This window comes from Paramormyrops kingsleyae, chromosome 1 (genome assembly GCF_048594095.1).
Source record: "Paramormyrops kingsleyae isolate MSU_618 chromosome 1, PKINGS_0.4, whole genome shotgun sequence".
Lineage (NCBI taxonomy): Eukaryota > Metazoa > Chordata > Actinopteri > Osteoglossiformes > Mormyridae > Paramormyrops > Paramormyrops kingsleyae.
The window spans coordinates 74,523,570-74,545,596 of record NC_132797.1 but is presented as its reverse complement, the minus strand read 5'-3'; the positions used below and the strand labels follow the sequence as shown (position 1 = coordinate 74,545,596).

The window sequence follows — 22,027 nt, the reverse complement described above, 5'->3', positions numbered from 1 at the left end:
CTGTGGCTCGCTGACTGACGGACAGGCATGATGGGAGATCGGTCCTTGGGAAATATGGAAGGATGGGAGGGGAAGTCGAGGTGAGTCACATACCTCCACCCCCCCAAGACACGCGGCACTTTTGGTGAAAAACAGAATGAGGCTAACAAGACGGGGAAGAACCCATCGCAGGGCGTGCACACACACACACACACACACACACACACACACACACACACACACACACACACACACAATTTGCTCCTTAACATGTGAAATCCCATGACACAGGGAGAACATGCAATCTTCATGCATGTACAGTCGGGGCGGAGACTCGAACCCAAGTCTTCAAGGTGGCGAGGCAACTATGCTGGCCACTGCGCCACAGGCCGCTCTCATTCAAGCAAAATATTACTCTATTTCATCACAAGATAAACTGCCCAAATTTTGCATGGCTCCGCAGGTAAAGGCTAAACTCACAGCGAAGCAGGAGACCCGTCTTCCGAACTAAACGCTGCAGTGAGACGCATGCTGTGCCGCTGGCCAGTGCGTACACGCATCCTCCTCACTGGAGCCCCACCGTCTGCCAGAAACATGCAGCGGCTCCGCTCTTCCTGGTAACAGAGATGCCCTCGGATCAGCTCCGCCACGCCGGCCGTTGCCTGGCAACCGGAATATGCCCAGAGTGTTTGGCCTTCTGGCAAATCCGGCTGAGGGGGAATTGGACTTTGGCGCCTGCACTAAGGAGGATGGTGCTGTTTAACATATTTATCAGCAAAGTGGTTGTTTTCCATGCCTTGGGTGGGGGGGGGACAGTCCCCTTAAATGAAGAATTGATGCTGATTGTTAGCTGATGTCACTCCAGTCTGGTCTCAATTAAAGTTGCATAACTGATATTCACTGTGTGCCATCTCCCACAGCCAAGCCCCCCCCCACCCCCTTCCTCCGCCGCCACACCGCACCCCCCCATCCACGCCTACTTGTTGCGAGTGGCTCAGCAGCCAAGCTCACGCAGAGATCCCGGTCTGTCTGCCTGACGGCGCGCGGCTTCCCCCGAGTCCCGCCAAAACACTCCAGATTCCTTGCGAAGTGACGAGTCCAAGTCGGGCTTCGGCAGCAGGCGCCGTGAGAGGAAATCCCCGCCGACAGTCACCAGGCTCCTTTTATGTCCGTATTAATTAGCCGTATTCCGGAAAATTTCCCGGAACTGGGCTGTGATTCAAGCCCAAACGCAGCACTTCAGTAAGTTTCATAATGACACTCTTGAACACGCACACACACAAACACACACACTTTCTGAAATACGGGAAACATGCTTCGCTTTCCCAGACTACACACCCCCTCAAAGGGTGAAAAGGTCTCACGTTGGAACTAAGATGAACGTCAACAAACAGGTTACACAACTACAAGGCAGCGGAAAAGCCAGTCATGCCAGAGTTCTACAAAAGTCCCTTATCATATTTATAAGATCTTATAAGTCCAAGAACGAAAGGCTACAGCAAACCAAAGAGCCCATGCAATCCAGATGCACTTTCCTCATCCTTAACAAAGATTCACAGCAAAAATGTAAAAGTTTCTTTTCCCAGATTAAAAGGAGAGGCTCCCCACCAACCATTCAGCTACAAAATAACATCCAGGATATCCAGAAAAACAGGCTGTATTGGAGGTTTGGAATTATCAGTGAGACTTCTCACACCACCATTGTTATATGACAGCTTAACACGATAAAACATGCAGACAGGCAGGCAGGCAGACAGACAGGCAGGCAGGAAGACAGACAGGCAGGCAGACAGACAGGCAGGCAGGCAGGAAGACAGACAGACAGACAGACAGGCAGGAAGACAGACAGGCAGACAGACAGGCAGGCAGGCAGGCAGGAAGACAGACAGGCAGACAGACAGGCAGACAGACAGGCAGGCAGGCAGGCAGGCAGGAAGACAGGCAGGAAGACAGACAGGCAGACAGGCAGGAAGACAGACAGACAGACAGACAGACAGGCAGGCAGGCAGGTAGACAGACAGACAGGCAGGCAGGCAGACAGACAGACAGACAGGCAGACAGACAGACAGAACGGCAGACAGACAGACAGACAGACAGACAGGCAGGCAGGAAGACAGACAGGCAGACAGACAGGCAGGCAGGCAGGCAGACAGACACAGAGGCAGACAAGGGGTTCAACCCTGTAAATTTTACTACCTGGCTATGTTCCTGATTGATTTTGGGGGGGTGGGTCAAACCCATCACTTCATTAGGTGGCTATGTGCCTGACTGGGATTGTCATTGCCATTAGCCATAATGATTCATTTATTTGCATTACCGTGAGTCACTCAGACAGAGAAACAGATCCTTGGGTGATATAAACGTTACTAAACGGATCATAGTGGTAAAACATCACATGCTGTATAAACCATCACGCTCCACCTGCTATTTCAGGCATGATCTGGCTGAGAATGTGAGGTGAGCGCACCCCCCCACGGCCCCCACGGCCCCCACGGCCCCCACGGCCAGGGACCGCGCGCTCTCTGCCTTCCAGTAAACAGCTTAACAGGAGAACGGCACTTCCAGGAATTACGTCGCTGGCGTTTAAACACAAACCAACTGTAAAGCCACATCACAGGCAGAAAGCACTAAACACCACGGTAAAAAAAAAGTGATAAATATACACATTGTGGCAGAGTGTAGCATGTCCTTAATTAATCTTTCCTGTGTGCGGCTCATTTGCCAGGACTGATTACAAAATAAGGGCCGTAGTCTCTGATCCCGGCAAGAGTGAGTGACTTTGACAGAGGGCAGCCAATTTGCACCCGGGCCCTCTGGCAGGAAACAACTTAACTTGATTTACTTACCTTAGAAAGAAGCTCCTGGCTGTTTTTACTACACCGAAGCGGGAGGAGAACACTTCATGTGACTTCAGCCGTAACTCCAAGAAGAGTAAAAAATAACGATTTTAACAGACTAATAGCTAATGAATAGGGACAAAAAGAGAATTACTTGCCATAATCTATTTTGTGGCAAATACTTGATAACAAACTGATGGACAACCAGACCATATCATTGTTTACTCATTTTAGAATGACTCTATTATTAGTACAGGCATTTAACTTAATATTTACTAATCACCAGTACTGAAGTGTTTTGCTCTGACTGCAGCGCTTGAAGTGGACCGGTACTCACGATTCACAGTGCTGGTGCTCACGATACACAGTGCTGGTGCTCACGATACACAGTGCCGGTGCTCACGATTCACAGTGCCGGTGCTCAATATACACAGTGCCGGTGCTCAATATACACAGTGCCGGTGCTCAATATACACAGTGCCGGTGCTCAATATACACAGTGCCGGTTGCTCAATATACACAGTGCCGGTGCTCAATATACACAGTGCCGGTGCTCAATATACACAGTACCGGTTGCTCAATATACACAGTGCCGGTGCTCAATATACACAGTGCCAGTACTCACGATACACAGTGCCAGTACTCACGATACACAGTACTGATCTCTTTGTTTTTCCCTTCAGAGTACTGGGAACGTTTCTTGCATGCCAGCACCTCTGGCAATCCGATGGGACAGAATAACAAGGGGAGAACTGCCCCCCCCCCCCCCCCATCAAGCACTGTCTGACTGATATCACGAGTAGCAAGGCGTTTTGTTCGGTGAAATGCATTTTTTGCACGAACCTCACTGCAGCCATGACTCCACTAAGGAATGCACACAAGCTCTCTCAGTAACTCATGAAAACCCTTTGGGAGATTCCATTCTAAGGGGTGAGCAGGTGCTCTAAGGATTAAGGACAGAGGGCTTGCTGGATATTCACCTGAAAGGGCCCTAGTGAATCATCTAAGGCAGTGTTTCCCAGTCCGGTCCTTGGGGAACCACAGACAGTCCATATTTTTTTCCCCACCGGGAGGGAGCAAAAATGTGAACTGTCTGGCAGGGAGCATGGAGGAAGCAAAAACATGGACCGACTCTGGGTCCCCGAGGACCGGATTGGGAAACGACAATCAAAGGCATAAACTATGCTACACACTTTCATTCAGTTTAAATTGCAGGTCCCTCCTTAACCAATCAGCATGAAGGAAATCTGAACTCTAACCCTACACCCCACCTCCAAGACTGAACACATTCTGGACAAGCGATCACAAAAAAAACGGCTCAGTCCCTCATTGTTGAAATAGTTTGAAATGGCATCTGAGAGGAGAATTCAGCTGCAGAATACCACGGGAGTCATCCTCACTGACGGCATAAGTCGGCAGATCGCCACGCTTGCCATCGTACCGCTTTCCCACCGCGACGCTCCATGGGTGGGGGGTGCATAATTTTAATGTTTCATACTTTGCTGCAGGTGCTGCCAAGATAAGTGCATCCATCCCCAAATAACTGCAGAGAACCTCTCGCTGGTTAAAGCTCTACTGTTCCTGTTTTACTTTTATAGGTTGAGAGAGAGTTCTGAGAGCACGTTCTAGATACACCAAAGGAAAAAACTGGGAATGACTAGTTTATATAGGACACCAAGCCTCGCTTTAAAGGAATTGTTCAAGCAAATAAAATAACCATTACTTTATATTCCACTGTGAGCCTAGAATTCCAGGAAGAGGGAGAGAATGAATGCATGTTTCTATATTTCTTACAAACTCAGTGCTCTATGGCTTGTCTGTGGTAAAGAGGCTCCGTCTGATGGGAAAACAGCCAGTGGGAAAATGCGAAAATTGAGAAAGTCAAGAACAGCACTCACTCTCCCAGAAGACCCAGGCCAGATCACTGGGATCCAGTCCAGAGGTGACAGGGTTACATGGCTAACCGAAAAGCCTCCCCCACAACGGCACCTTGGTATTGCTGCCATGTCCCACCTCCAGCTGAAGGTCCAACCTCCTTCAGAACGTCAAGGTTCTGGGGACATGGATCAGCTCGTATTAGCAGATGGTGGACCAGCCTGGTGTAGCAGCCAATAATGTTTTAGTGGGAACATTGAGCGACGAGCCTCCAGCATCTCCGGAAACATGAGGTTTCTCCAGAAACAATTTACAATTTACAAATGACAATTTAACCCAATTTACTGACAGGAATACACCAGTTCATTTAGTCCACAGAAGTCCAGCCTTATCCTTACAGAATGGCCCGGATTGGATAACAAAGTTAATGACCTGAAGCATCTGTTCAGCAAATGGGACTTTTTTTTGGGGGGGGGGGGGGGGGGGCATTTTCGCAATGCCACCATGCCGGGACGCTCAGGAGAAGACCAGGAGATGGATAGATGAGGTGCAGCACCAGGGAAGGACCTCTGATCTAGAGCAGCACCACTGAAGACGCAGTGAATCTGACCAGCGGCTGGCAACACTGGGCACTGTAAGGAGGCCTGATGAGGTGTACTGATGAGGCCTACTGTGCAGCCGACAGCCAAATCAAGGCTTAAAGCAGGCCTTTATCTACTCCCCCCCCAATTCGAAGAAATTGGCTATTTCTCATAATAAAATGCTCGCCTGTGTCCAAAACCACCATCGGCCACATGGGCATTTTTATTCCCTGACCAGAATACAGCCCCCCCCACTTGGTACTCAGATCAGCTTACCCCCCCCCCCACCCCTGAGCCAAATGGAGTATTGGAGATGCAATTAAAACCATCTCTACATGCAGTTTTTGTACTTCATACATTGCTTAACCAAAATGGAGGTAGGAGTTCCTGCTGCATTATGGGATATGATATTTAAATTTGTGTCTCAGACACCCCCCCCCCCCCCCAAACACGCCCTTTGGATGAACTGGGCCAGAGTGTCAGTGTGAATTGGGAGGGGGGGAGGAGCGGATTTGCTGGGGCCTCTCAGTCTCTGATAGAGCCGGTTCCCTTTGATGTGGGCAGCCTGCTTGAAGCTGGAGGAGTAGCGTGTCACCGGTGATGTGACACGCCGGTGATGTGAAACCCCAAACTGGGCACAACATGCAGGTTGTTCCTATGGGGGCGGAACCAGAAAGCAAACACATCTTTGTTTTGGCCTCTCAAGTCTGTCAAGGTTTGCGTAAAAAAATATTTAAAAATATACACACACACCTTAAATAAATCAAATTTACTCAGAGGGCCTGGCCTCACCTGCCGACCTCGACACCCCCATTCAGACACACTGGTTTAGATGCCCGAACCTTTAAAAGTCACATTAGATAGAAATGATACTGAAGCAGGGCCTGCGGGTGCCTTTCCCTGTCCTGGGGAGGGGGGGGGGGGGCACACTGTCATTAAGGAGCGTATGGTCTGCTGACCGGCAGCCATGGAACAATGCAGGCAGAGATTCCCGCATGTTGTCTGCCTTTAACAACAGTTACACTTCCATCACAATATCTTGCCAAATCCTCTGTCATGATTTCCAAGAATAAGAGATACAAAACACACTGTTAAAGTACAGTCTTCATTGGGACCATTTTATGCTCTTGCTGCAGCTCCTGTGTTTTACCCTCTATAAGGATTCCACGTACAGCGTTCCACTCAAGGTACTAGCAGACTTATTTCCAAAGTTCCAATTTTCTATTCCATTCTCTCTTAAAGGTTCCAGTACTCTGTGTTCCTTAAGGTTCTCCTCTTTCTCAGGCTCACACTTTCTACTCTTGGCTACATTTTTGCTATCAAGGGGCCCCGAGTGAGGGGGAGGGAAAAGAGGATCTTAGAGTTGGCAAGACCTCTCCCATATGGGGGGCGGGGCATCATGGGGGTGGGGGGTAGCAAAAGCCAGCTTGAAACACAACTGGGACAGACAGGCGGACACCACAGGTGATGCAAGCCGCCTATCTGGGCTTTCAAAATAAAGGCAGATTTCACACTGTCCCCTATGCTTGGGCAGGAGCTGACAGGTCCAAGAGGGGGGGGACCTCCGTCATAACAGTGGGGGGGGCACAAGGTTAAAGTGCCTGGGGCTGATAGAATCATATGTGTTTTGTATCACACAGCTTACGCACCTTGTGATTGTTACACAAAAGACTGGAAGCGGAAAACAGAAACAGGTGCTGTGAGATTATTTAACAAAAAACCACATCAACGGGTCACGAAACAGACCTTTTAAAGTTCTGGTTCTCATAAATAAATGATCCATACATGCATGAAAGGCAGGAACATTGGCCTGTGAGAAAAGTCCCCCCACTTTCGGGTGCACGCGGACAGAGGGAGCCCGGCGGCGAGGGGTCACGCAGCATCGGCGCCACGCTCAGATTCCAGCCGCGCCGCTCGCTCGCTCGCTCCCGGGCCCTGTCACGCAGCGGCGCTCAGCACAGCTCTGATAAATGCGTGTCAGAGACGCCTCCCCCCTTAACCAGAAATGGACTGAGCCACCCCCCATTACCTTCCCATAATGGTGCTGGTTACACTGTATGGGTTACGGGGGGAGGAGGCAGGTAACCGCAGTGTGGGCTCTTTTGTTATTATATTTTTTGCAGCTAGCAGGGAGGGGATGTGGCTGTTTGTTCAGCTTTCCTTCTGCGTCAGCTGGGGGGGGGAACGTGCGCGGGCAAAGGCGGATGCCAGACAGCACCTATCACGAGTGTCTGTCACGTGGCGGACAGGCGGCCGATGAACCGCGAACGCAGGAGGTGGGGATTTGGGAAACACGGACGGCGGCCGGCCGTAACAGAACCTGGGGCGCCCACACACTTCTATACCTGCTTCCTTTTCCATCCATCTATCCATCCATTTTCCAAACCTGCTTATCCTGTCAATCTATGCAGACATTTATAAGTACAGCTCCTTCCCAACTTCCTGATTCTCTTTCCCTTTTCCAGAGCCACCCCGCGTCTGTTCCCATGCCGACCGCGCCCCCCCCCTCAGACGCGCCTCCCCCTGCAATGCCCTGCCTGCACTTGTTCTCCTTCGTCCCATATCAATGCCTCATTTGTGGAATGACGTCCGGCACTTAATATGTAACTGAAATGGATCTACACTCCAGCTCCCGCCAAGAGGGAAAGCCAGAGATGGCAAGTTAAACTGGGCCCCTCTGCCAGCTCACGTGGGAGGGAATCGCCCCCCCCCCCCGAAGGTCCCATCTCCCACGCCATCGTGTCCGTCTCACTCAAGCTGCGGCAGAGGGGATCTCCGCCATAAAGTTTCAGTCGATCTTTGGGGCTCAAACCACCCAAGTTGACGACAGGATCATAAACTCAACCTTGTGAGAACCTTAAATAAAACTCACCTGCAGCCAAACTGTCTTACAGCTCTTGGCTGACTACCTGCTGAACAAGGGTCTCGTGAGGACTGGCGACCACAAACTCCTCTGTGACCCTGCGTCCCCCCACCCTGCTCCACCGCATCAGAAGATCCAGGGGGAGGCGACGGCGAGTCCCGGGCCCAGCTCCTGTTGGCTGGCACCAGGCAGGAGGAATGCCTTTGATGCCACCATCCGAGACGGCAGCATGAAGCCATAACAATCATTTTTAAGCAGGAAATTACATGGTTGTCTTACTTAAACCGTCTCTCTCAGCTTACCCTCCCCCGCACCCCCCCCCCTCATGGATAGTCTTAGCTTCAAATCAAGGTTTGTGTTGCAAATTCCAGAGACTGGGTGGAGCCATTGAATGAAATACCAGGTGCCCCCCCCCCCCACCCCACCCAACCCCGTATCAACCTTATGAACCTGAAACAATTGCAACTTTCAGTTAATCCCTCACGGAAAGCCGGCGAGCGTGTCAGCCAGTCCAGGTGCACAGACACAGCGTCGGATCTTCAGTACCTGCACAGCCCCCCCCCAGCCCCCGCCTCCGAGACGTGTCCCACCTCCCATGCCGTGAGAAAGCGTGACGCTCTTCCAGAGACCCGGTCAGACCCGAAAGGCAGCTTTGGTTAATCCAAGCTGCCTTTGCTATGTCATTGCGAGGGGCGACCACCGGGGAGCGTAATTACGCTGGGGTTAGTGACGGGGGATTTGCCACTAAATCAGGGGTCAAAGGTTAAATTCATTCATTAACCCACTCGTTCCTTCAGGGTTCTGGGTCATGGCAGCATGGGATGTGGTTTCTCCTGGGTTCTGTGGGGGCGAGGGCCGGCCTGCGGTCTTGCGGGCCATGTGGAAGGGGTCACGCTTTGAAGTCATTTTGTCCCGCCCCCCCAAATTATGCAGTGGACTTGCTCAGGGCTCTTTTCCATCACCCATCATCCCGCCCCCACTGACTGTCCTGTAGCCCCCTCCCCCAGAGAAATGTAGTTTGGGGCTGGAAGTTCACTCACCGCAGGACCCCATCTGCACTCGACCTGACCCTCCCCCCCCCCCCCATGTGTAAATTACACAGCTAGGGGCAAAACTCATTGAGTGCAGGAGCGCCCCCCCCCCCCCCCACCCAGCCCACTAAATAAACCAAATGCAGCCACGAACCAGGACAGCCAGTAAGGGAACCCAGGGGCCCCAAACCACAAGCCTGAAAACGCCTCATTACTGCAAATGGGGAAAATATTAGTGCGGCGTTCACACAGAGATCAGGCTACAGGCTGCGGGCCGGAGGCAGGAGGCCATCTAAGGGCAGGAGGCAGGAGGCAGGAGGCAGGAGCCCGTCTTAGGGCAGGGGGGCCAGACTATAAATATTTGCCACCAGTGAATTAAACAAGAGGCAGCCCAGCCTGGTAAAGTGCACTGACAGATGCGAGAGCACAGCTATCTGCCCCCCCCCACCGCCATAAATAATCACCCCCCACGGCAGACTGTCCGGCTCGGGCTGAAACGCAGTAAAGGGATGTGAAGTAAAAGGGCAAATTGTTTTAATTAAACAAACTGTAAACAGCCACAATGTCAGATCCCGTTTCCTTTGCGAGTGTCATTAATAGAAGCGGGGGGCGGACGTAGCAATCGGCCTTCAGAAATATACTCTATAATGAGGGTCAATTCATCAAGGGTCAGTGTGGATGGTAACAAGCCATTTGCAGAGAGATTTGGCCTCTGGAAGTCCACGTGTGGAGAGCGTGTTCGGGACCCGCTGACCAATGGCTCTCTGGCTGCGGGCCGTCCTCAAACGGGCCGCCCAAACACCCCCCCCATGTTTAAATAGGACCGCAGCGGAGCATTAAGACGAGACCGAGACTGAGACTGAGACTGAGGGTTACTCAGAGGGACGCGGCTTAAGAGTCTCTGCTGCTCTATTGCTTTGGAATTCCTCTTGTTGAAGGTCAGGCCGCATGGAGACGTTTAAACCCTGCACTGCACCCCCAGAACCCAAAAGCGTCGCCACCAGCTTTTAACAGGCCCGCTGTGCCCTAACGATTTATCCGTAATTGCCTGTCTCTTAAATTCATGCCTGTTTTAGATGCCAGAGTGGAAACAAGAAGACGATTTACAAAGTAGGAGGAGGTAGAGCAGCTGAACAGGCACCCAGAGGATCGGCACGCGCGGTCCGTCAGCTCCATGGACACGTCGACACGCCACAAGCGAAGAGAAAGGCCATCGGCAGACTCCCCCGTCATTAGCTTGACATTCCGGCATGATTCCACCAGATACTTAGGGTTTCTGTTCTAAGATACCAGATTGACTTGCCTGTTACTGCAAATATTTCACACCAAAACAATCCCTAGCTGAATTTTGGGGGAAAACAGAAAAGTACAAAACAGATTTTAATTTGGCTGGACAAATAATAATAATTGCCTAAAAATAGCACTATTTCTCTACATTCAAATAGTGACAACTTCAGCCTCCTCCCCCCCCCCCCCCCAAATTTTTTTTTATATATAACGTTTAACATCTGCAGTCATACTTCTTATAGTTCAGGATCCAGAGAGCTATTCCAAAAAACAGGAAGCTATAAGCTTAAGGGAAGAGTCCATAATACAAAACAGAACTGTACACAAAATGTGAAAAAATGAGCTAAGGCAGAGAGAGGAGAGGGCAGGCACTGAGATTTGTATTACTGAACTGTACTTTGTATTTTCTTATTACTCTGAGGAATTTCACAAAAAAGTAAATGCTGGCCACAAACGCCTCACATAGACCCACGAGGACCATAAAACTTCCACATTTTTCTCCAGGGGCCTGTTAAACAGCAGCACCCAGAGGATGCACCTCCTCAGCCCAGCCTGCAGGGGGCAGCCTGCTACCAGAGTGTTCAGCAAAGTCAGAAAGCATGCAGCTTGTCACCTCTTGAAAATGAGAGCCAGAACGCCCCCTTTCACAATGTATCAGTGACACTCACATTTCATCCCATGCAGCAGGGGGCAGTGTGTTGATCTGGGACAAGCGTTTCTGCAATGACACACCAGCTCATGCATTTCTCACTGGGCTCCATCTGAATGGAGGATGACAGTACACTGGCGTGTCTGGAATCAGGGCTGTCCTTGTAACGTGTAGGGTAGTCTGAAGCTCAGCAGGATAGGGGTCTCTGCTTGTATCTGGAAGGTTGTGGGTTTGAATCCCGAGGCTGGCAGAGTCGTCCTGTCATGTCAGGCCCTGAACGCCGGCTGACCCTGTGCCTTAACCCCAAGTCTTCCACACAGGTATGTCACTTTGGGCAAAAGGATCCTATAAATCACATGTGGTGTAACACAGTGCAGTGAAGACTCTACATCTGAGACGGAGTGGGGAGGCAAAGACGGCGAAACGAATCGGAGAGACACGACACGTCGGTTCAGGAGCACAAGCTACATGCTAAGGTCACCTCCCAGGGAAAGTGTGTCGTGTCCCGATTCTCGTACCCTCTCTGTCAGGGTGGCCCCACCAGCTGTTTTGGTGTTTGGAATGTGGAGAACGGCAACCTCCCCCCCCCCACCCCCCCGACATAGGAGGTGGAATATACGTCCAGGTGACATCTCCTTGGCATGTCCAATGGGAAATGAACCAAAAACCTTCCCCTGATTCGTTCTGCACGCCCCCCCCCCAACATATCACATCCAACTGGCATGACCTCCTGCCAGCCTGATGGGGAGGGGGGGCATGTCCTTCAATTCTTGCCAGCCTTGCTGTGAGACTCATGACCTTTCACCACTTTGCGAGGAACCCTGAGGTCAGCCATTACAGATTAGCTCAGGCGATCATTCCATGTTTACACCAGACCCCTCCAGTTCAATGGTCAATGGTACCATCCATCCATCCAAACCAGGCCATGTTCCTCCAGCCAGCTTTTTTTATCCTATCACAGACGAGCTGTCAGGTCATGTGATTTATCTTCCTCTCAGCTTTGAGAAGACCAACACTAGGGTCTGTGAAACATCTAGCTAGACAGCAAAACGCTGTAAGAGGCCTTAATTGCCGTTAAATGAAGGAAACCCTCTTGTTAGCAGAGCAGACTATCGTTACGACTTAGCGGAGGGATGAGTACAGTGCAGCATTTAGACATTATAAAGCAAATTAAGCTTTTAATTTAACAGAAGTGCAACCCCCTCCATTCTGAAATGACTGTGGTGCTTTGGATGCTAATCAACAGCAGCCCACTGCTGTCCCGGAATCGATCGGTTTTCAGCGTGCTCGGGCAGAACTGGAGACCGGCCGCTCAATCTCCTGTATTTCTGACACCGAACCGGTCTGTTTTATGCATGCAGCATGCAGCTGTGCGCATGACTAGCCCGACAGCCACGCGCCAGCATGTCGTTAACATGAAGCTCTGCACTGTGAGCCAAAGTAAACCATGGGGGAATCACCATTTCAATCTTATTATTAAACATATACTAACAATTAACAATTAAAATTGCAAAGCTAGCCAAGGTTTTTTCCTAAAGTAAAAACTTTAACCCCCTGCGCTATAATGTCTGTACAGTAAGAAGGTATGAAAAAGTCTGATCTTAATCTAGCTTACTAGCGATGTAAGAATAGTTTGTGCATAACACGTGATGTTGGTATTAATAATGTTACCCTGCACCAATTATTATTTGGAAGAGTATAGTGCACTTCAGTTTTATTTGGAGGTTTGTAACTTATGGATTTTATTTTAAGACAAATATAAAAACAAAAGGGTCAAGTGGTGTTATCTGGTGAATTTAAACAATTAAACAATTTAAACTGGAAAACAATACAAGTAACTGACATTTGTTTTGTTATTTAATTTTATCTGTTGCACCTGCTCTTGTTTGGAAAAGTAAAATATGTCAGATAAAATTGGGTGTACAGCAGCTCATTTTCAGTAAATTGTTATTTGTACCTCTATCCAGTCACAGCACTTTATTTTGAGACTTGTTTAAGTGAGAAAAGATCGTGTAATGTAGTGCAGTTTGGGGGAAATTGTGAAGTTTAACGATTTCTTTTATTATGAAAATCAAATTTTGCATTGAAGAAAGGGCTGATTTTTGTTTATAAGCCGTCAATTATAGTTCTCAGAAAAGAAAAGAAAAAAATCGGAATTGGCAAAAGTCGGTATCGGCCAGTCGTACTTGCAAAAAAATCGGAAGAGGTGGGGAGGGGGCATTCTCACATGACGAGACAGTGAGGAGCCGAGACACCATCTCACCATCTCTCCTCATTTACGAAGCTGAGCCGTTTTCATAAAGTTATTCAGGTGCAGCACTTTATTCTAAGGTACAACAGCCGATTCCTAGTGTCCAACCCGAGACAAGGTTGGGAACACGGACTCCCTGAAGGCCCCCCCAGCCTGCACCCCACTATGCCACAGCGGGAAGCCCTCACAAAGCTGGCTCCATCCCAATACCCCCCCCCCCCCACTCCCAACAAAGGCTCAGGAGCACATTTGCACCAATTCTCATTCGCATACCAACCCCGCTGTTTAACTGCAGCCCCATTGCTGTAAGAAAGACCATTATGAGCAGTTACAGCCAGAAGGGGCCCCTACAGAGGGGCCCCTACAGAGAGGCCCCTACAGAGAGGCCCCTGCCAGAATAGAGGTGAATGCATTATTCCCTTATGAGCCACTGTAAGGACATCAGCGAGCTTATGTGGGTGTATGTATGTAAACCAAAGCAAGCCCACTGTCTGAGCACTGCAAGAATAACCACCAGCTCAAAGCCATGATCTTCAGGGCCGGACGGCTTTCCCTCTTCGAAGAATCAGAAGTTATCATTACCATGACTCCTGACCTGCTTTACCCGGCTGTGGGGGTGGGGGGGGACAATTAACATCCCCAGCGGGGGGGCATGCCACAGAGCCTGTCCGCTCACAGCCTGCCCATTTAGGCCGGAGACAGAGGCACATGGAGCACAATGCCCATGATTCAGTGCTGATCTCCAGGCAGACAGTAAGGGACACGCAAGTCACTTTGGGGGCTTCTCATTGGCTGCCCAGGGTGCCTCTCATTGGCTGCCCAGAGTGCTGCTCCGCCTCCTAACGTACAGCTGAATGTACGAGTGCTATTTCTGTTTTTAATGCCAGACCACTGAACCACGGCAACGTGGTCCAGTAACCGGAGCCGGGTAAATGGGGACGCGTCCACTCCAGGGTATGGAGTGTTCCATGAGGATCTCAAGCCATCCTAAAAAACTGCATTCTTTCCTTTACTGAGCAATGCAGAGCGGAGTTTAACCCTTCGGGGGAGCTAAAGGTGCAGCTGAAAGCTCTTATGATGTCCCAAGTGCATGAGTGGCTGAAGCTTTTAGATAGCAGAAGACATCTTGGTTTGGTGCTTACACAGATCCCCCAGGCTTGTGGCTCAGGAAGGTAAACCTCTGCATCTGGGACTGGAAGGTTGCTGGGTCAAAGCCCGGCCTCAGTAGAATAGTCATCTCTGTTTAGTTCTTGAACATGGTCCTTAAACCTCGCCCCCCCCCCCCCCCCCCAAAAAAAAAGTCCAGGGTGCTATAAAAATGGCCTGACAGTGTAGTTTCACTCTTAACTGTGTGTGCGTGTGTTTCTCAAAGAGAAGAAAAATGGAATATGTGAAAAGTGAAAAGAAATGTACTACTGTGAATAAAGAATCATTTAATTCACACACCCAGAGTTCATTCAAGGCTTTGGAAGGCAGCCCTTTTTCAGACAGGCAGATTGGAAGTTATATCACTAGGATCTCAAGACATGCTTAAGAACCTCGACATGTGTCCAGAAGGTTACAGGGTCATAGCCTGAAGCACTGACCCTACCCTTGCTCAAGAGGTTCATATTTCTGCTAGGTAACCAATAAACAGGAACAACCAGAAGCACATGAGGTCGCTATTAAAATGCACATAGGACACCTGTTTGCCACCGTTATCTGGGGCGTGCAGTTACTCATAAATTTGAAGTACTTCCTAAAGACCATTTTACAGAAACAGTCATTTTCGTCATAAAAAAACGTATTCCGACATGCATTCCTGTAGGCCAAATCGTGCTGCATATCGTGGGAAAACACTGCGCACTTTGCAAGAATCTTGGCAAAAAGTACCGAAGTCTTCACGTCCCTTAAAAACAAATGAAATCATCACGTGCATCCGTCGACCCGCCACGCTAACCCAAGGCAAACCGCAGCTATCCCAGAGCAATCCCTCCCCAAGCAGAAAACCAGGCTTGGCCACATGTACCAGACGAGTGAAGGCCGAGGGGGAGTACCAGTGCTGGATGTGTCAAATTCAGTATTTTTTAAAGATAGTGCCTTTCCTCCCGACTGGCATTTTCACACACCAGGAATGCTTTCCTGCGACAAGACAAAGTATTTATCCTGAAGGATTTATTTTTTCCCAGAATCCGTACGGCTGCGTCAATTTCCAATAACCAAAATGTTATTATTCCAGTGAAAAATAAAACAGAAACATTCCCCACTGCATGTCCTCACTTGGAAATATTATATCTTCTTTCCCATCACTGCCATTTTCCCCCAAATCTCCACCGCAACCATTTCATACGTGGCTTGTATTAATTAAGGTACTTTCAGAGCTCCCACCGGGAGAGAATGTGTTAACTGCGACCGACGCTAAGGATGCATCACTTGATAGGGCGGACTTCAGAAAAAAACATCTGGATTAAACGCTTGAGAGAAACCCTCTTTGGTATAAATGGTCATCGTGCATTTCTAGTCGTCTGCAATCCAGTAATCCTCCAGTAACGCGGAATTCAACTATCGGACGGTGCACGGCGCGCGTTCCCGGTACCAGGGTTGCGCAAACCGGTTCACATTCCACATAAAACCCTAATTTGACTGGTCTTTTTTATCACACGCGTTCATTTCCCACATCTGTCATTCTCACCGCAGCGATTTCATTAAGGCTGTGATATTAATGGGGAACGGCGTGGGATGCGGCACTGCAGAGGGGGATTCAACGCCGAAGACGGGGCGTGATCATCCATTCCGGTCAGGTACAGAAGTCGCCCCGCACCTGCAGCGTTTGCCCACATTAATAAACAGAGACGGTACCGGTGAAGACGCCGGTGCAACCTCTTCCCAGCCATGCAGCGCACACGCCCCTCTGCCTGCAACACTCGCTTGCAGATACTGTAAAGAAACTATTTTAAGGTGCAATCTCTCATCTGTAACACCTCCTTTTGCCCTTTCCGGTACGAAATAGCGCTGGATGTGGCTTCTGTCACGGGAATTTAGAGGGAACCGGAATATATCGGGAATACGATAATAATATACGACAACGAAATAAGGCGCGCACCTCATTGCATTTTCGTGTCCCGGGCTCGCCCAAAGCCTCCCTGAAGGACTGAACCCAAAACTATGGCACATGAAGCGGTTCTTCTTTTACATTACGGACACGCCGCCCGGGCCGGGTACTTACGCACGGCTTCCAGCTTAGGATCCAGTCCGCTGGCGATCTGCTGAATTCTCCCTATTTTGCTTTGCAGAACCCAGACCCGTTGGTTCGTAGATAGGATCTCGGTTTCCAGCTCCTGAAATAAGGAACAGGCATGCTTGGCCAGGTCGGAGAGCTGCCTCAGGGTCCGGGAAAGAGCCACATTGTTGATTGAGCAAAGATCCTCAAAAAGCAAGCCCTCGTCACTGGGAATCGCATGCCTGCACAGCGACTGGGGCTCCACGATCCGTTTGGCGAAAGGCATTTTGCACGGGAAAGCAAAATCCCCCTCAGAATAAATCAAATCCAAGTAAAGCAGTCGCGTTTGAGGCTCCTGTCCCAGTTAATCCCAAAATCCCGAATTCATGTTTGGTTCCTCCATGTTTTGACTCTCCTGTGGTAAAGATCGCGCGGTCAGGGAGTAAGGCAGCCTGCCTTCAGACTGGGATCTCCGCTGCTCTTCTGATCATCAGCTGCCTTGCCATGCATTTTCCCCAGCGCTGTAAAGTAGAGGTGGATTTTAAAAAGAGGCGACCACGCGAAAACCCGGAGTGGTGCATTTTCTGGATCGGGAATCGGTTCATTCATTCAACAGGCCGCTTGGAGTCAGTAAAGCTTGATATTGTGCTACAGACGATGAATGGTAGCGCACGACAAACGGCGTCCCCGATCAACGGGATCTGAACACGCCTTTATGTTTTTCTTACGTATTTAATAATGTTGCATAGAGCAGAAGTAACTGCCAAGAAAAGGTTTATGCTACATACATTTAAAAAATCACATCCAGCAAGATTTTCACCATATTTTACATCCTCCCGCAAGAAGCCACATTAATACTGTTTCTTTGGAAGAAGGTTGGGCATACCACTTTAGACAGACATACCTTAACTTAAAATGCCAAACCTCCAATTGGACACTAACTGAAAGAATAGATTACATAACGTGTAAGTGCCTTCATTAATCAGTCAATATGTGGCCTCAAAAAGAGACAAATTTAATTCCAAAGTGAAATATAAATGAAAAATCAATCGAAAAAAGTTTTTAGATGGATAGACATTAATATAAAAGTCATGTGTTTTGGGGATGGAGATTAAATATAATTATGTGTAGACTGCTTGTCTATCATCCACTATCTAAAATTAAAAATGAACAAATATATGTAGAAATACACATGGCAATAGCATGAATTGGCTGTTTAAAATACATTTGTGATTTTAAATCCTCACCCAAGCCACTACCACCTGCTTTAAGACGGACAGACAGATGGTCAGACAGACAGATGGACAGAGTCAGACAGACAGATGGTCAGACAGACAGACAATCAGACAGACAGACAATCAGACAGACAGACAGACAGAGAGTCAGACAGACATATGGACAGATAGACAGTGTCAGACAGACAGAGTCAGACAGACGGTCAGATAGACAGTCAGACAGACGGTCAGACAGAGTCAGACAGGTGGTCAGACAGACAGACAGATAGACAGAGTCAGACAGACAGATAGACAGAGAGTCAGACGGTCAGACAGACAGACAATCAGACAGACAGACAGAGAGTCAGACAGACATATGGACAGATAGACAGTGTCAGACAGACAGAGTCAGACAGACAGATAGACAGTCAGACAGACGGTCAGACAGAGAGTCAGACAGGTGGTCAGACAGACAGACAGATAGACAGAGTCAGACAGACAGACAGACGGTCAGACAGAGAGTCAGACAGACGGTCAGACAGACAGACACCCAGACCAGGGTGTGACACCTGCCTGTCCTCAGTGTTTTCATGACAATCCGCCACATGACCTGGCGTTCGCCTAGGAGCAGATACCCGCCTGCCGGTCCGGGGTCTGTTCGCAGTCGCTGAATGAGCGCTCTGCTAAACCCTCAATCCGGGGGAATGTGGCCTGGCAGAGGGGGCGGTCTAAGCCCCCCCTGAGCACTCAGTAATGCAGAGCCAGCAAAACCGCGCCCTGGAACGGCGGAGAGCGGAAAGATGGGGCCTAACCTGTCAGCAAGAGGCCGGCAGAGATTAGTGTGGACGGCGGCCGGTCGATGTACCGCCAGTGTCTGCTGCTGGGTGACTTCACTCACTCACTGAGCTCCAGTCGGGGTGAAATTCACTCACCAGCAGTAGCATATAAGGATTTAATTGAAAAATGTTAAACCAATACAGTTTTTTAATGTGGGTGCTGGAGTAGAGAAGCCTTGAGCCTTTTTAAAGGAATTGTACGCCTGGGAGATAATATTCAAGATCTGGATTTCACCAGACCAGGCTGGGCCCTCTGGTGACGCAAATGAACAACAAAACTCTTATTTTAAACTCCTTCTTAGTGTAATTTGCATTATTTTTATATCATTCTGGTTTTCTGTGGTTTCAGAATGTGTAGGATGCCGGTAAATCAATTAATGTCAGATTAATTAAACGATGGGTGCTTTTTGTTAAGCTGTACAAATGTTTCAGTGAGAGACTGTAATCAGCCTGAGGGGTAAACCAGCAATTTAGAGACATGTCCTGTTAAAACCTTACCTTTAGTGTCTGGGAGGAGATGAAGGGATTTAACCAGAGACAGGGAACAGGGAAAATGTTCCGGACCGTCTGGGCTTCATTGATGTGGCCAAATGACAAGTATACCTGGAAATACAACCATTAACACCTGCCGTTTGCACAGAGGAAACTTCCGGTCCGCCAAGAACAATCGCTGATATTAAAGGTGCCTCACGATGAATTTCCGCCAAAAGTTTGAAAGTTTCAAAAGTTTTATTTTTGATCTTTATTTTGCAAACAACCTAATGTGATTTTTTATATGGAAAAAATACGAAGACTTACACAAAACCCATTCAAACACAGTGTATTTATTTTTGCTTATGATATTTTAAATTTATTGTAAGCTAACGTTCCGATTGAAATTGCAGGTTCTGTGGTACCCTCTAGTGGCGACACAGCAAACTTCAGTCGACATTTTCTTAGAGTTGAGCGGCCTACGAACGGCACACATGCAGAACCACGGTTCACCGTGGGAACACAGTGATAATAAAGGCCTGGTGATGAGACTCTATGCTGCCAATAAATCAAGGTGTGTAACTGTAGCTGTGACGGCATAGAAAAGGACTTCAGCTGCTCTGGATAACCCAGACCACACGGCACGGAGGGATATTTATAGTTTGACACATGCAGCTGAAGTCTGCTGCTTTCTGCGTGTGTATCCTTGCCTTGGGTGTGGACATTGGGTGACTGTGACCCAGACGGCGGGAGAGACACTGTGTCCTGGCAACGGAAGGGGATGGAGCGGGACCCAGAGCTGTGAAAGACCAGCATCAGCGAGGCGTGACAGTAAGATCGGAGCTGCTGTTATTTAGGTACAGTTCATAATTTACATATTTCAATTATCACTAATCTTGTGTCAAACCATATTTCTTAACTGTAGCCCTAATTTAATAATGCGCCTCTGTTTGAAGCCTTACCTGTCAAATGCATAATGATGCTCAGGGTTTGAGCTAACTCTGGTCCCCGGCCCCCGGGCCGGCCCACCCCCAATCTGTCAGCCTTGGCTTCCTGTTGCTGAACTATGAAAAAAAAAATCCCTGCGGTTTAATCCGACTCCTCTGTAAGCCTAGCTGACGAAGGAGAGACACCTTTCCAAATCTGTTAGATTGCCCTTGATAATTGCCCTTCCGAAATATCACACGGAAAAATCTTTCAGGCACCGCGGTCGATGAGTGACGGGGTCAGGCGGAAGGTGTCAGAATTCATGGCCACGCCAACCCAAACACCTGTGGGCCCCCCCCACAGCACAGCGGCAGAATACGGGTACATTAAATAAATTGCATGCTATCCGGAAGGACAGATCAATCAACGTGCAAAGTGGTTTCTATAGTAACAGAACATTTTTCACTGTCTACAGCACGTTCCCATCAGAGCGAGTATGAGAACATGGAGAACATGTTGTTCTGGGTGATGGCGCCATGTGCCAAAGCCAGTGACGCTTTTCCGGAGTGAAATGAACTGGGCCACACCCACACACGCCCCCCCCTGCTTCCAGTGGAAGGTGCTTCTTGGATTTCAGACTCTGTCTTTGATTTCAGCGTCAGTCAGGAACCGCTATTGAGTGACAGGGCGGCGGCGGACAACTGATCCTTTTTTCAGCTGGTGCAGTAAGAGTGTCCCTCATGTCAGACATCGATGGCGTCCCTAAAAACATTCCTATATTGCCCAGAGGTCAAAAAGGCGTGTGGCAGTTGGTGCGAGAAGAGGGGAGAGACCAAGACAATCCGGGCGCTTTCCTGAAAGTGAGAGTTGGGGGTAGAAACTTATATGTTGGGGCGGGGCTTACGTGGTGTGGGCGGAGCCTCAGTGGCATGGGCGGAGCCTTCATGAAGGCTGGGTTGTGTCCAAGTGTGGACACAGCCACAGTCGGTCCATCCTTTCAGTTTCAGCTATGGGTTTCGCTGCAAAATACTGGCACCAGTCCCATAGGGTTCGTGGCTTCTTAGTATGGCCTGTACAATAACTGTAGGACCCCACAATGGAGCAGGATGCCATTTTAAGGGAATGCTTAACACCCCCGATACCTGGTTTTTGGGTCTCCGGGGAACAGCAGGGATCCCTAGGAGGGTCTGTGGCTCCATATCTCTGTCTTCTCAAAAGATCATCTGAACTCAGAGTCTGTTGTGACAGAGAGAGATGCTTCTTTCATCAAAGATGTCTTGAAACTTCAAAGAGATGAGCGTCTCACACAGAAGCTGAACTCTGGATGAACCCTGTGTGCTTAGCTGGCAAAGAAAAATAAACATTCAGACATTGACAGAGAGGTGTGTGTATGGTGTGGTGAGAAGGCTGAGGATGGTGAGGAGGCTGACGATGGTGAGGAGGCTGACGATGGTGAGGAGGCTTTGGTAGCAAAGGAGCAGGCAAAGACTGAACGGTGAAGCAACGATTCTGGGTCCACATTCCTGTCTGAACAAGAGCCGTACTGAGCAACTGCTACTGAAAAGACAGTTTGTAACACTCAACCCGAAATCCAACCTTCATCGGAACACAAAATGAGCAGCACTGCTTCTTCCCCTAGAGTAGGAGCTTACTCCGTGTTTGTAAAGCTACAGTGGTACATCTCCCGATGCCAGCCATGTCTCGGGCCGGGGCAGTACACAATACCAAGGGGCGTAAATAAACACTGACTGACAGTACTTGCTGTTACATTTTTATTTATCAACTGTCGATGGGTCATTAGGCTCCTGTTTTAGCCTGGAGTTTGCGCATAATTCAATTTTGACACCCTGTCTAGAGATAAAATTTAGCCTGGGGGGGTGGGGATGATGCTCAGGTCAGCGATGGAAAACTCTGACAAGCCCACCTCCCCGCTCCACTTAGCACAGGACTTCCTGGTAATTTTCTGGCTGAGGGTGAACCTGCTTCATGTTTTCCAGCTAACTTTGTAGCGCCACCTGGGGCGGGGG

At 49.2% G+C, this 22,027-nt stretch overlaps 1 protein-coding gene and 1 long non-coding RNA gene across 6 annotated transcripts in view; one reads left to right on the top strand and one right to left on the bottom strand.

Moving 5' to 3' along the window:
• Nucleotides 1–19,215, bottom strand: part of nhsb (Nance-Horan syndrome b (congenital cataracts and dental anomalies)) — a 73,826-nt gene extending 54,611 nt beyond the window's left edge. For 3 of the 5 annotated variants that reach the window (XM_023801085.2, XM_072699108.1, XM_023801086.2), the window contains exons 1-2: nt 19,101–19,214; nt 16,559–17,073 (exon numbers count right to left, since the gene is read on the bottom strand). In XM_023801085.2, coding sequence (XP_023656853.2) covers nt 16,559–16,838 — 280 coding nt within the window. In that variant the 5' untranslated portion in view covers nt 16,839–17,073; nt 19,101–19,214. Of the gene's footprint in view, nt 1–16,558; nt 17,074–19,100 lie in introns of all 5 variants that reach the window. The other 2 variants (XM_023801084.2, XM_072699103.1) reach the window with 1 other exon arrangement.
• Nucleotides 19,216–19,275: 60 nt separating this feature from the next.
• LOC111838265 (uncharacterized) lies at nt 19,276–22,019 on the top strand. The gene is made up of 3 exons (XR_002836846.2): nt 19,276–19,930; nt 20,275–20,381; nt 20,476–22,019. It is a non-coding gene; the product is annotated as an uncharacterized lncRNA (long non-coding RNA).
• The last annotated feature ends 8 nt before the right edge of the window (nt 22,020–22,027 follow it).